Raw genomic sequence first — 15,498 nt, forward strand, 5'->3', positions numbered from 1 at the left:
AGGGTTGGAATCTAGTCAGAGGATGGGGCCCCGGGCTCCTCGAGGTAGGATAGGGTCTGCTGTATTTTCCCCAAGTTCCCTCGTGAGTCTGGAGCCCACCACAGCCTGAGAACTGTTAGCCTGAACTCCGAACTGGGAATAGGGCTCCCTCCTTGACCTTCCCCATGAGGATGATTACCATAAGCATAAACAAACAAAATCAGATCTTTAAAAGGAAGGTGCCTTATAAGCACCACTCTGAGGCTCCATCTCCTTGCCTGTAAAATATGGATAATTTGGTCCTTGTCTGCCAGTTACAGAGATGGTGATTCTTTTTTTTTTTTTTTTTAATTTATTTATTTTAGGGAGAGTGAGAGAGAGCTCAAGCGAGCACGAGCTGTGGAAGTGCGGAGGGAGAGGGAGGCAAGCAGACTCCCTGCTGAGCGGGGAGCCAGGGCTGGATCCCAGAACTCTGAGATCATGACCAGAGCTGAAATCAGGAGTCGGATGCTTAAGCGACTGAGCCACACAGGCGCCCCTGAGCCATGCAGACGCCCCTGGAGATGGCGATTCTCTAGTAGCGGTTTTGTAAGCGGGGACGCTGTGCAATATGTGGCATTGTGACGGCAAAAATAGGCAGATGAGCTCTCCTTTGGCTTGGTTTTACTGGGAGTGTTGGGGAACACCCTCCTTTCCCCTCCTGTTTCCACATCCTATTTTTGAACCTGGCATATTAGGGCCTAGGGATCAAATGACCAATGGGACCAACAAACCTGCGTGATTGCCCTGCCTCTGCTTTTCCGAGCACCTCAGCTCCCTGGGTCTGCCTCATCCCCAGGGCGACCGAGGGTCTCCAGCCTGGGCTAAGGAGACCCAGCAGCCCCCATCTCCTTTCCTGGGCTCACTTCTCAAAATCTGGCACTTAGTGTTTTATGGAGTAGCTGCCCCATGTCAGGAGGCTACCCGGCTTTAATCTGTAAACTATCCCTCTCTCCCCTGTGTTGTGGCCTAGGGCCAGCCTGGCCGTAGCCGGTGACCTTTCTTGACGGGTACAGATGAAGTCCCCAAGCCTGTGGGCAGGGGCCAAGATTCTGGTGTGCACTTGCCACGATCTTGCCAACCAGTTTCTCCTCTCTGGGTCTCTGATTCCTCATCTGGTGTTCCCAGTGGGGAAGTTGTTGGCATTTTGCATGGGATGTTCCTTTATTAAATGTCCTAGACATTACAGGAAGTTTAGCTTTCCTGGCGCCCAGCCACTAAACGCCAGCAGTGTCTGCTTTGTCACCCTGACAACTTCAAACCCCCCACAGTACGCCTGTGTGCGTGTATGCGGACACACACACACACACACACACACACACACTTCCAAATGGCCCCGTGGGGCTGGTTCTGCTCCGGGACTATGTTCTGAAGGGCCTCCCTCTCTCCTCATCTGGTAAATGGGCCAGGGAGGTTCCCCAGAACCCGAGGAGCCTCTTCAGGAGCAACCGCAAGACCTGCCCAGGGCCAGAAGGAGAGGCTAAGTGTGCCTCTGCTCTGTTCCCCACAAAGTTCCGCTTAGATTTATTTAATCTATATCAGTTCCACAAAATAGCTTGTTTGGAGAAAAACCCCTGTGGCTAAAAGAAGTGTAAAAGCCACTGGACTGGATCAGAGGTTGCTAAATGACAGCCCAAGGGTCCAACATATTCTGTACACATGTTTGTTTTGGCATGGGATTTTAAGATATTTGAAACTAACATTAAAAAAAAAATTCTGGATTTAGGCTTCTTGAAAGGATTAAAAAACAACAAGGAAATGGGAAGATTTGGCGACACTGAGGCCAGATCTCTACCGGGCAACAGTGGGCTTCAGCTGAGTACTGGCTACCCACTGAAGTGGGGCCTCCAAACGCTTGTTTCTTTTACTTGCTTGGCTCTGGAGGCATCTGTGTGCAATGCTTGGATGAGCTCAGTGGTTCTCAACTCAGAACACCTGGGGGAGCTTTAAAATTCCAGTGCTAGGGCCCTAAGCCAGACTAACTTAAAAACTGTCTTTGGGGGTGGGGCCTAGGTATTAGTACCTTTAAAATCTCCGCAGGTGATTTTACTGTCATGAGAACCAACAGATTCTAGAGGATCTCTAGTTTGGAAACTGGTACTTGCTCCCTACCCTCTTGCCCCTTAGGATCCCCAGCCTCTTTCCCTTCCTCTGGAAACCCCTGATTACCCCCAGAAATAGCCCCATCGGTCCTCTTGCTTAGTGAGTGAGTTCTCACTTGGCAGTGCATCCATCTGGCCTCCCACTGGACTCAGTGCTCTCTGGTCAGATCCAATCACTGTTCTGTTCTTACGGAGGCCCCACAGGGCTCAGAGCCCTCTCTTGGGGTCCCAGCCCCACCACTGGAAACTGCTAGCCTCATACTCACTAGGTGCTATCAGCCTCTGCCACAGAAGCAAGTCCGGGCTCTTTCCTAACACTTCATCTGGAGTGACACCTTCCAAGACAGTGCTCTCTGGGCGTAATTCATTTGTATAAATCCCCAAAAGTAACCTATAAAGTAGAGTTCTCCAACTCAGCACTGTTGACATGTGGGGCAGAAAAGTCTTTGCTATATGGGCTGTCTTGTACATTGAAGAATGTCTAGCAGGATCCCTGGCCTCTATCCCCTAGATGCCAGAAAGACTGCAATCTCCACCCCTACCAAAAGTCATGACAACTAAAAGAGTCTCAGGACATTGCCTAATGTCCTTTGGGGCCCCAAATCACACCCACTGAATACCACCGTTGTAAAATAATTCATGGTCTCACTTTCTCTTAAGGCATAGATGATATTTGCTAATACTGCCATTCTTTTTTATATTTTAAAGATTGTATTTATTTGAGAGTGCATGCACACACGCGTGCACACGAACGAGCGAGCGAGAGAGAGGATGAGGAGGATGAGTGGGAAGGGGTAGAGAGAGAAGCAGACTGCCCACTGAGCAGGAAGCCCTACTTGGGGCTCGATCCCAGGACCCTGAGATCATGACCTGAGCAGAGGTCTTCACCTCTGACACTTAACCAACTGAGCCACCCAGGTGCCCCTAATATTACAATTTTTATGCCCGCCTCATACCTGTACACTCCCCAACCTTGTGTCCCCTGGGACCCCAGTTTCTCTTTACTGTAAATAGATCTCTCTAATCCTACCCACCCTTAATATTTGTTACCACACCTGTGATGACACATCCATTCATCCAGTTGCCCAAAAGCCTAGAAGTCTTTTTTGATTCCTCTGATCCTCAGTTTATGTAGCCAAGTAATCAATAAGTCTTAGGGGCTCTAGGTTAGACCTATCCCAAACCCTGCCACTTCTTATCATTTCCATTGTTACTAATTTTGTCATTTTTTTTGGTCTGGATGATTTCAATAGTCTCATTTCCTCTTCTACAATCCATTCTCCTTCCTGCAGTCAGAGGGGTCTTTAAGGAATACAAACCAGAATGTGTCACTTAACTGCTTAAGAGTTTTTGGTGGTTTCCCATTCTTAGACTAAAACCCAAACTCCTTATGAGGGCCTATGAGGCCAATCTGGTTTCAGCCAACTCCTCCAGCCGCTCTTCAATCTATTTTTCCCCTATTACATTCCCATTGACTGGCTGCCTTTCTACATCATGGCTACACCAAAAGCTTTCCTGCCCCAGGACCTTTGCACATGTCATTCCCTCTGCCTATTACTTTTTTACATCCTGGTTTCTACAGCTGGTTTCTTCTTAAGCTTCAGAGCTCATCTTAAGGGTCACAGTTGCAAATAGTCACCCTCCCCCACCCCAAGTTATTCAATATCCATTGAATAAAGTGGATCAATCCATTACATTTTTTATCTAATTTTCAAGCAATTCTTACAAACTGTAATTATCTTGCCCATTTTTTAGTTTCCCTCTTACCCTGGATCTTGCCCCAGAAGCATCTGTGTGGATAGATCCCTCCTCTTCTCCATTACTATACCCTAGGACCTAGCACAGTGCTTGGCACACAGCATGGGCACAATCAATTCCTACGGAAGGAATCAGTAAATGGATACTTGCAAGCTTCAGATCTCAGACTCCTCAATGTACTCATGGTAGAGGATGACGGATGCTCTTCCAGCTCTGACATTTTATGATGCCATAGACTCTGCACCAGAAAAATGTCAATTCACAGTGGGGTGCTGGGAATTCCATGAGTCACTCAGGGGATTATTACAATCTTAGTGCCTCTGTGACCATAATAGGCCTTCTTTGGTGGAAGGATACTGATTTCTTAAATGTCAGTGCTAGAAGGAAACTTAAAATCAAGGCACAATCTCTTCATTTGACAAGTCAGGAATCCACCCTTGAGCTTTATTGTCCACTCGCCAAGTGCACCTGGCACTGAGCGATATGGAAGACAGCCCCGTTCTTGCCGAGAGGGTCAAACCACCTCGTGCCATTGGTGAAAGTACTGCCATTCTCATGGGCCTGGCTGGAGTGGCCTGGCGCTTAGTCAAAAGTTCTGGCTATGGCCTGTACTTTCCGCCAGTAGAAAGGAAGAATTTGCACCCTGTTATTTTCACCTGAGGTTGGCAGAAAAACTGGTCTCCCAAGAGTTTGTGATGATACCTGCTCACTCCCGATATCAAAGGGGAATTGCGTGATTTTGAAGAGTTTACACTCTCCCCTTAAAATAGATATGGCTTAGCGCCCCGCTTCCGATGTCCATCAGTGGAGTGGAGCAGGAGAGCAGCGTGAGAACTAGTTGTCAAAGATGATTAAGAAGAAGAGGCTTAAGACTAACAGGAAGGAAAGGAAGCTCATGGAAAAGAAGGATCATAGAAAAGAGCAAGGAAATGTTGCCGTACCAGCTGCTATACGGGGCTGACTGGAAACCCAAAGGCCCAAGGAGGAGGGCTGGGGAAGAGGGTGAGTCTCCTCCTGGGCTGTATGTCACTCTCTGCCAAGAATTTGGCATGGGACGATGGGCCAACCCTGTCTCCTCTCTGGTCCTCTGTGAAATGAAAGGGGTGGGGAAATGGTCTTGGAGTAATTTCTAGAGTCCTCCTTATTTGTCACTTTTTGATGCAAAACCACAGACAGATCCCCAAATAGAACCAAGAACCTGCTCTGACATCCTTTCAGTTATGTGCCTGTTTATTCAAAGTCAGCCGGTGGCTTTTGAAAAGGCTGATGGACCAGAGTGATGCAATGAAGGAACAAGTGGTAAAATGCAGAGCTACTTCCCTTCGCTCAGGCAATCAGCCAGGCATCACAAAGTTCCTGACGACACCTGAACACCACCCCACTTCTTTCTCCCCAGAGCCCAAAGTCCCAAACACTTTGAATGAAAGCCAATAATAAAAGCCCTTCCATTTGTATACATGCCTTTTGAAGCTCATAAAGTGTTTTCACAGATTTTATTTCATGTAAGCCTCACAACAAACGTGAGAGGTATTATTCTTCTCAAATTACCGACAAGGAAACTAAAACTGAGAGCAAGTGATTTGCCCAAGGTCACCCGGGGTGCCAGTCAGCCCCTGTCTTCTCTCTGTTCCTTTGCTCATACTTTTCCTGCTGTGCTCTGCATCCTGGGGACCAACAGGCTGCAGTGTGGCTAAGGAGAGTGCGCGACAGCAGACTGGGCGAGAGGTGGGGAGAAGCTGCCTATTTCTCCTCTCTCTCTGCCTCCAGGGGCACCTCCCGCAGCGGCTTCAGGTGCTCTGTCAAATAACCCAGCTGCAGCCAAATAATTCCCTGGCTTCTGGGGTCTTGTCACACCACCTTCTCCTGTGTCCTTCCACAGGAGCTCAGGAGCTCAGGAGCTGCCGCATCCTCCTGCTGTTGCTAATCTCTGGTTCCTCACCGTCCCTGTTTGGCTCCCCAGCTCTTCTCTCACCTGTGCCTCCAATTCTTGATATGGAATTTCTTAGGTTGAAGGACCTAAAGTGGTTTCCATTCTCCTGGTTGGACACAGCCCGAATCCCCTGGCTGGGCAATCACTACTATGAGGAAGCTAGAAGCATGGCAGAAACGGCCCGAGACAGAATAGCAAGTGTGCATGTGTGTGCGTGAGTGTACATGGGTAGGCATGTGCATTGCACTATTAAATGGTGAGAGCCTTTTTACTCGGGAACTGAACTTACATATCTTCAGATCTCAAGGCTCTAGCACCATGCCTGGCATGCCTGATATATCGGTCGGTTTGGTAAAACAAACCCAGCCAGAATGGCTGTTTAGTTTATCACTCTATCTCAAAGTGTCTATTAGACATAAGAAATACAGGTCCCTCTAGTCTATAAAACATACCGGTGAGCAATTCAGCCACACTCGGCAGAACCACACAGGGAAGAACATCATCAGTGATTTCTATGGGCTCTTTCTGACTTTGAACCATAGTGGTTATTTTAGATGAAAGATATTAATTACTTGAAACTTGGGGAAATGTACAATTGCCAAAAAAAAAAGAAAGTGGGTGAAAACTGGATGAAAGACATGGGAAAACATGGGGAAAAAAAAACATTCCTTTTTTTTTTTAGATTTATTTATTTATTTATTTGACAGAGAGAGGGAGAGAGAATACAAGCAGGGGGACAGTGGGAGAGGGAGAAGCAGGCTTCCTGCAGAGCAGGGAGCCCGATGCAGGGCTTGATCCCAGGACCCTGGGATCATGACCTGAGCCGAAGGCAGACGCTTAACAACTGACCCACCCAGGCGCCCCAAAACCCATTTCTTTAAATTATGTGCTCATGCAGGCCAAGTTTAGCAGAGTGTAGCTTTGGCCCAGGATTGAGAGATCTGGGTGCTGGGGTCAGCTCTGCTACTAACCAACTGTCTGGCCTTGGGCAAGTCCTTCCTCTCTGGCCCTTGGTTTCCTTGTTGGTAAAATGAAGAGGTACGATGACATGATTTTGTGCTAAAATATCCAAAAGCTTGTCAGTGTCTAGACCATAAAGCCCAGTTTTCTTATTTTGTGAAATAAGACCTCACCTAATCTGACTGTGATTTACCTTCGCAGCCTCTCTGCACTCCCCAGCCCTCCGTGCCGCCCGCTCAGCCATCACCTTACGGCTCTCGACCTTTACAATCTTATTCTTTCTGTTTGTAATTGTCTTCGCTGCTCCTTACCCCACTTTGTGGCTCAGCTTTAGTTTCCCTCCTTTTTGCAGTCCTCTCATTTCCCCCTCCTATTGGGAAAAAGGAATAAGATGCTTTGTCGGGGAGAGGCAGTGTGGGGCGCTGGTTAAGAGAGCGGACTGTGGGGCCGGAATGAGTGTGTTTAAGCCCTGGGCCTGCGATTTACCAGCTGTGCGGTGGCGGGGGCCGGGGGGGAGTCACTTCTTGGCTCTGTCTCAGTTTCTTCATCTGCAAAGTGTTGATCATTTTCCTGGTTGGACACAGACTAAATTACTTTGCTGGGGAATAACAATTAGTCTGGGGGCTGTAAATGTGGCAGAAATGGGCTGAGGCAGCACACCAGATGTGTGTGTGTGTGTGTGTGTGTGTGTGTTTACTTATTAAACAGCCAGAGTCTGTCTTCTGTGACTTAAGCTTGTACGTTTTTGGATCTTTAAGCTCCAGCACAGTGATCGATGTGGTAGGCACTAGGGAATGTTCGCTGACGTTTAGTGACACCTTCTGTGCCTAGAAGACAGCATGGCGCACGGGAACGCTTGGTGCTGCAGCCATTTCTATTATCACACCATTGTCTGGGTTCCACTGGCTTCGTACTTCCCTGTATTAGAGCACAGATCTGTCCATTTTTGTGTTCTCCCCAAATTCATATGTTGAGGTGTCAACTCCCACTACTTCAGAATGTGGCTGTATTCAGAGGTAGGGGCTTTGAAGAGGTGATGGAGTGAAGACAAGGCTGTTAGGGTGGGCCTGCTCCAATCTGGCCGGCGTCCTTCAGAGAAGAAGGGATCCGGACCCAGAGAGGACAGCAGAAGGGGTTTGGGACCCTGTGAAGAGGCAGCGGGAGGGTGGCCTCAGAGGAAACCAGCCCTAACAGCACCTTGATCTTGGACTTCCAGCCTCCACAACTGTGAACAAATGAATAGGTGTTGTTTCAGGTACTCCGTCTGTGGTGTTTTGTTCTGGCAACCCTAGCAAACTAATATAGAAACTAAGTGTTTTGTTTTGTTTTGTTTTCTCAGAAACGAAGTTTTTATTCACGTATTCAGCAAAAATTTACGGAGCATCTGTTATGTGCCAGGCACCAATTTGTTACCGAGTGCTGAAAAATCAAAGAAAAAGAAAGAGCTTCTGTTTTCAGGAAGCTACTAGTCTGGGGGAGAGATGGACATCGATAGATCATCTCAGGGAGAGTGTGGTTAAGAGCGAGCAAGGGGACATCCATGCCCTCTGAGGGTGCATCGTGCTGGATGGGGGTGGGGATGACAAGAAAGGGGGGTTTGGCCTTGTGTATTGTTTTATGCTTTGTACCCCTGCGGTGCTGAGCTCACAACCCATCCTCGGGGTGAAGTGAGGAGATTTCTTAGCCCTCAAGGGAACAGAGCCTAAGGGCAGACTCTGCTAACTGTTGACTGTTGACAAGGCCCCACAAAGCTAGGGCAGTGGAAAGGCTGATGGATGGGAAGGAAGAGGAAGTGGGTTCTCCTCACAGCCCTACCACAAACTGGTGGTGTGGTGACCCGGTACAACGCCCTTCCTCATCTGGACCTCTATCTCCTCATCTTTAAAACATGACCAGGTTGAGATAGTTCATGTCTCAGATCCCTTCCAGCTCTGCAAAAATCTTTTCCGAAATCGAGTTCACCAAAGATACAGTCTGAGTCTCAGTTTCCTTTTTCATCACTTGAGGGTGTTAGTTATCTTTATCCTCTTTTTAATTCACAGAGATTTTATAAGCCTGTGAGCATTTGGAAACTCTCAAACCTTCCATCCCTGAGCATTGATTAATTTCAACAGACACTCGCCCCTGAGTTGAGTATGAGCTAGATGTAATGGGGTCTGGCCTCCATTTCTCCATTGACTCCATTCAGTTGTCAACACTTATAATGGTTTATCTTCCAAACAGGAAGTCATAGAAATACAGCCCTGTACTAACCGCAAGTCTTTGACTTAATAACTAGATCATCAACTAAGTCAATCCCCACTGAAGGAGGAGATAGGAAAACATACAAAATGAAGGACTGGTCTGTTGACATTTCCTGGAAAGAAAGTAATGTCTTCCACTCAGCTACTCACAGCAAGGAGTAGTTACCACAAGTATCTTAAAAGCCAAGTTTTATTAGGATGGTTTGGAGAGAGACTAGATCAGTTAGAAAAAAAAAAAAAAAAGAATTAATTGTCAGTGTCCAAGATTAGGGAAATGCTTCAATTAATTTTAATATATTCATATGTAATTTATGCAGCATTTTAAAATATCATTTTAAAAGCTAATTTCATAGCATGTAGAAACACAACATAATGATAAGAGAAAAAAGCCACAATTTAGCATAAACTTATTTTCTATCAGATGTATACTATATATTCTATATATACCTAGGCAAAAAGAGACCCCCAAAAAGAAATGCTCCAAAATATTAACAGAAGTAATATCCGGAAGGAGGAAGTATTGAGTGGTTTTTATTAGTTTCTTTCTACTACTCTCCATTTTCAAATTTCCTTCAATATGTATTCATTTGTTTGTATGATGAGTCATTTGGCAAATATTTCTTATGTATCAACTGTGAGCCACAGTGCTGTAGACATTAGAGATAGAGGCGAACACCAGTCCTCCTGCAGTTTACCCTCTAGTGAGTGGACACAGGTCATAAAGAAGAAACACGAATGAATCATCAAGACGGTGCGGATGGTGATACGGCCTGGGAATGCACCTAGTCACGATGATGAAAAGGAGAGGGAGTGGGGCCTGCAGCCCCCTTGCATGCACATCAGGGAGGATGGCCCCGAGGAGGCGCCATTACAGTTGAGACCCACTCACACAGAGAAGCCTGAAGATCTGGCAGAGGAGCAGTCCTATCAGAGGTAATGGCAAGGATGCAGGGGTTGAACTGCACCGAGACCCTGGGCCCAGGAGGATGCTTGGCTTCTTTGTAGTTGCAGTGGGGCCCCGGAAAAATGTCCACACGGGGGAATGATAACATCGCATGCCCCTCAGAAGGATGACTCTGGCCGCAGAGTGGAGAGGGGCCCCTGGTAAGAGAGGCAGAGTAGAGACAGGGAGACCTGTTAAGAGACGTGTTTTCTTATAATTTGCCAATTCTGTAATATCCGTTTCTACAAGTGTGAAATGAGGCTGTTGGGCTAGGCCAGTGATTTCTAAGAGCACCTCCAGTAATTAAAAAAAAAACGTTATTATTTTTTGTGTTTCTGTTTACCTTTTCGCGAAGCATGTAGGCCTCTTAAACACAGGGCCCAAGCCTTGTTCCCCCCTCTTTCTTTATTCCCAGTGCACCGCCACACACTTCTCAGGTCCCAGGGAAGGAGTGCAAGTCATGGGGGTGTATGGATGGATGAGTCATTAGTTCTCACGGTGAGTTTCTACTGTGCTTCTTGGGAACTTGCCTGCCCGCCGAGGTCTTTATCCTGAAGGTAATAGGGAACCACTGAAGGTTGCTTCTGTGTTTTAGAAAGTTCTGTGTCTCGGGCAGTAATGAAGGGAAATCTGGAGAGGACCCAGTGCGGAAGCAGAGAGACAGAGAGACACATTGTTTTCCTAGAGAATGCCCCTGGGCTGTGATACTCGAAAAAGCCCAACTGTGAAAAAAGGGGACACCTCATGGGCACAAAACCACCTCCCTGGTGGTGGGGGCAAACACTGGGAGGTGAGAAAGTGTGAGACTCCACCTATTTATAATTGGGGGAAATGAGGCACAAAGAGACAAAGTGAGTCATGTGCCAAGGATTTCTGACTTCAGGGCCTCCTCTCGGCTAATGTGAAAACCAGACTCCACTTAGTGTGTCATCCAGGGGAGGGGAGGGGCTCTGCCTGTACCAGAATGGCAGGGAGTGTCAGGATGGGCCGCGTGGGGAAGGAGGAGACAAGTATCCTGGGCAGAAATGGAGACCAATGCTCTGGGACCTTCCTGCGGACACTCTCATAATCCAAGAAATGCTAAAATCGGCTGTAGAGCTTGTGTTATGAAACCAGAGCAGATCAAACGAAAGAAGCAAAACTTGAGTCATCGGGATGACAGTCCTTGCAGAGAGCATGCAAACCCAAGCGAAAATAGATCAGAGACGCTTTCCCAGGAGACACAGAACTTCGGACCAAACGTGTCACGTGAAAGATGGGGAGGCCAAGGTGAGGACAGGAGGGGGTGTCACACCCTGGAGATGGAGCGCAGGCTCCGCCAGCGAGGTCGGGACTGGGACTCGAACCCAGCTCTCCCCATTCGGAGGTCACTCATTCACAACTAATTCTGGGTCTAACTCCTTATTTCCAGACTTACAGATGGGCACAAGAGCAGGGGGCAATTAAAGTGACTTCAAATCCTGTGGCCGTGTACACACACACACACACACACACACGTACACACACATACACACACGTACACACACACGTACACATTGCTTTCGTTTGGCAAGGTCTTTCTTTCACCAAGTATCATGGACTATTACTTACGTATCTGCATCCATCGCCCCCCATTCAACGGCACAGCTCATGGAACCTAAAGAAATCTTAGTCCAACCCCTTTATCTTACAGATGAGGGCCAGAGTCCAGCATGGAAGAAGAAGCAGAGTCACTTAAAGCAAGAAGCGGGGCAACCTGCCCCCAAATCCAGTGCTCCTCCTAGCACTGGCCCAAGACCTGCAGGAAGGAAAACTGTGATCTTTAATACACATGCATTACTTTCTGTTCTCAAGTTCTCAAAAGGAAGGTGTTAGAGATTGGGACAATTTCCAGCTTATTGCTCTCGCTAAGGCCTGAAGTCTTGGCACACTGATTATTGCAATTATATGGAAATCTTTTAACTTCTCTGGAAGTCTTTACTTTGATGGTAACAATCACAGTCACCCATTAAATAAATATTGACTGAATGTCCACTTAGTACCGGCCCTCTTCTGGGTCTTTAGAATGTACTTTTAATCTCTTTTCATTTCCGTGATACTATGATGCAGATATTATCATTCTTGTTTTTTTTTTCATAGAGGAAAATATAAGTTGGAGAAGCCAAGCAATTTTCTCCAGGTCATAGACTCAGGAAGAGGCAGAGTTGGGATTTGAACCTCTTTTGACTTCCGTTATGCAGAATGCCTCAGGTATGCCGTGGTCGGTGTGGAGACCACCTGGGGGAGGCTCACAGTCCTGGGGGAGCAGGGAGCAAAGTTTCTCCACACCCCACCTTCTTCTGAGGTGCTAAGCTCAGATGTGAGCTCTTGTTTACTCATGAGGTCCATAAGTCACTCACAGAGGCTCAGGGTGGGGTTCCAAAGAGCCAAGACCCAAGGTAGCTGGGCTAGGCTATGAAGAGGCCAAGATCAGAGCAAAGCTCATTAACTTGAGAGGACTAATATCCTTGAAAGATTTGGCCCAGAGTTGTGAAGGGAACACAGTAAGAATATATCCAAGAGGGATAGACTCAGACAGCACAGGACATAATTTTAAAACCTGTTTGCCGGTGGGGGCCCCTCTGTGTTTTATGTGAATACACCTTTCCTAGCAGACCCAGAGAATTTCCTGCACAAAACAAGAATTTTCTCTTGTGTCTCCAGTAGCATTTTGGTTTTGCTTTAACATCTTCAGATGGGGAGCTCATTACCTTTCAGACTATTATAATTGTTAGGAAGTTTTAGTCTTTACCCTGGGCCAGAAATCTGTCTCCCAGATGTGTCCGTGCATTGGGTACAGCTTGGCCCTTTGGCTTACGAAGACTAAATCTGCTTCCTCCCTACCCAGCAGCACTCTGGATATTCAAAGAAAACTTTTATTTTTTACGCCAGTGTTCCCCAAAGTGTGCTGGGCAGAGTAGTAAGTTTGCCCAATGTTAATGGGTGTCCTCTATAAAAAAAAAAAATCAAAACAAACAGACAAAAGACCACAAATAGCATTCTGTAGGCATGCTAAGTTAAACCAGGTCAACCAGGTCTGTTTCCCACAAGAGTGCTCAGAACATTTACCACGCTTCTGCGTAGTGTGAACTCCAAAATGGGAAGGCTGGCCATGTAATGTTTCCCAAATTTTCGACCTTGAAAGCTTTCTTTTTTTCTCCCAGAGTATCATTTGCTATTTTCCATATATACTATTAGAAAAAAGTGTTTGGAAAATGCTTCCCTACAAAAATCTAGGTTCTTATTATCATTGTCTCCAAGCTAGAAAGTCAGGCTTCTCTAAAGATTCCTTTTGAGACACATCATTGAGATTTCCTCACTATCTTTGCTCTTGTTCTCTAGTGTAGGGCTGTCAGATAAAAATTCAGGAAGCCCAGTTAAATTTGAATTTCAGATAAACAGTGAAATTTTTTTTTTGGTATAAGTATGTTCCAGGCAATATTTGGGACATATTTATATGAAAAAAGAATTTGTTGGTTATCCAAAATTAAAATATAACTGAATGTCCTAGATTTTTATTTGCTAAATCTGGCAAGCATAGAAGGGCCCCAAATGTCCCCCTTCCCTTGAAAAAATGTGGCTTCAGAATTGCACACAATACTCCAAGAGATGTACCAAGACTGAGACCATTGGTAACCTTGGAAGCCACTGTCAACTACACGTTTCCCTGAGATGTGTTTATTTTTATTATTTTTTAAATTTATTTATTTATTTGAGAGAGAGAGAGATCACGTGGGTGGAGGGGCAGAGGGAAAGAGAGTCCTGAGCAGACTCCGCACTGAATGCAGAGCCTGATGCAGGTCTTGATCTCACCACCCTGAGATCACAACCTGAGCTTAAACCAAGAGTTGGGCGCTTAACTGACTGTGCCACCCAGGCGCGCCTCCCTGAGGTGTTTTTAAAAGGAAGACAGTAATATTTTTATGGATGATTAGGAGTCAGTCTGAGGTTGACATATACCTCAGCAGATTTCCTAGTCCTAGTAAAATCCTGACAACCAATTTAGTATATTTAAGTTTCTCTGGTGTTAATATTGAGGAATGTGATCCAAAAATGATTTACAATTCCCTTTTCATTGTCTGTCTTCTCCATTAGACTGTAAGAAACTAAAGCACAGGGACCCACCATGTCTATCTTGGTCATAGTTCCATCCCTCGTCGCCAGCACAGGTTCTGCCATTTATAAGTGTTCAAACATCTTTTCAAGGAAGGAATGAAGGAATCAAGCAATCAATCAAATGTTGTTTGGAGAGCTAAGTAAATCAGATAAGCTGACACTTGGAGGGGAAGCAATTGGCAATATGTCCTCCATCCCAAGTTTTCTCAGACCTGTTAAATACCGTTCACCTGTGCTGAAGGCAAATCTGTTGGAAGATGTGTGTGCAAAACAAGAACATCTAATTCCTATGACTAAAATAAGATATTTTAGCCCAATACGAGCTGTTCTCAAGAAGTTGAAATACTTCCTGGAGACTGCAATTTTTACTGAGGTGTGGAACTTGGCTCTTTGAAGCAGGCTGGGCTGTGCCCAGTGGGCATGGGATTGGGGCAAATCACACCAGGTCTTCCCACAGAAGCATCCTGGTCCAAGAGGAATTGGGCAAAGCGAACAAGCATGGCCTCAGTGAGCCCTGCGCTGCCCAGCTGGGTAGGTGTGTGATCCCATGGCTCCCACTTGTTGAAAGTACATCTGGTGACTGGCAGGAGGAACCCGAAAGGTCTGGAGCTTTTGCTCTAAGCCACAGTTGACAGAGATGAGCACTGCCCTCTCTCAGCATGAGCTCACCCAAGCTTGGGGCTTGTCAATATTGAAAGCATCCTGGGGACTGTCTCGGGAGCAGGCAGTCACTTATCTGAAGCTTGGCAGCTGTGGCTTCCAGTGCTAGGGAGCGTTAGCACTGAATTTATAAGATAAAATGCAGCAGAAAGCAGAGAAGTACGATAAGAGGAGCCTGAGTCCTAGAAGGGTAGCTGAGTGCGGGAAGACTTGTGTTATTTCCTGACTGAGCATGAAGACCTAAATTCAAGTCCCAACCCTGCCATGTGGTAGCTCCATGCCCTTAAGCAAATCCTGTAACCTCAGTGTTTTTTGTTTTGTTTTGTTTGTAAGATTTTATTTATTTATTTATTTGAGAGAGAGTGAGTGGGGGGAGATGCAGAGAGGGACGAGCCAACTTCGAGCTGAGTGCAGAGACCGAAGCGGGGCTCTATCCCACGACCCTGAGATTATGACCTGAGCTGAAATCAAGAGTTTGGACACAACTGATTGAGCCACCTGGGTGCCTCTCACCTCAGTCTTTTTATCTGTGAAAGGGGAACAAGCATGCTGCCCTCAGAGTTGTAAGGATTAGATAAGAGGGCAGATAAAAAGTCCTTTGTAAACTGCCAAGTGCTAGATCAATATGAGGGATGGTTACAGCACAGCGTCCCCTTGAGCACCGGGCTATTGTCTGCAGCACTTGATGGGTCTGATATGCTTGTGGCCAGGGTAGCATAAAAGAGCACCCAACTGGGAGAAAAGAAGGAT

The 15,498-nt window shown here is 46.5% G+C and overlaps 1 protein-coding gene across 7 annotated transcripts in view; it reads right to left on the minus strand.

The window, feature by feature from the left end:
- The window catches only part of ADRB2 (adrenoceptor beta 2), a 107,175-nt gene that overhangs the window by 79,498 nt on the left and 12,179 nt on the right, over positions 1–15,498 (minus strand). Inside the window, exon 2 of one of the 7 annotated variants that reach the window (XM_073890893.1) lies at positions 7,941–7,993. The exons of 5 other annotated variants lie outside the window; for them this stretch is intronic. In XM_073890893.1, coding sequence (XP_073746994.1) covers positions 7,956–7,993 — 38 coding nt within the window. In that variant the 3' untranslated portion in view covers positions 7,941–7,955. Of the gene's footprint in view, positions 1–7,940; positions 7,994–9,308; positions 10,113–15,498 lie in introns of those variants that run through there. One more of the 7 variants, XM_073890891.1, reaches the window with a different exon arrangement.

The sequence above is a fragment of the Callorhinus ursinus genome, unplaced genomic scaffold (genome assembly GCF_003265705.2).
Source record: "Callorhinus ursinus isolate GAN/ISIS: 27379988/994484 unplaced genomic scaffold, GSC_fseal_2.0 scaffold3, whole genome shotgun sequence".
Lineage (NCBI taxonomy): Eukaryota > Metazoa > Chordata > Mammalia > Carnivora > Otariidae > Callorhinus > Callorhinus ursinus.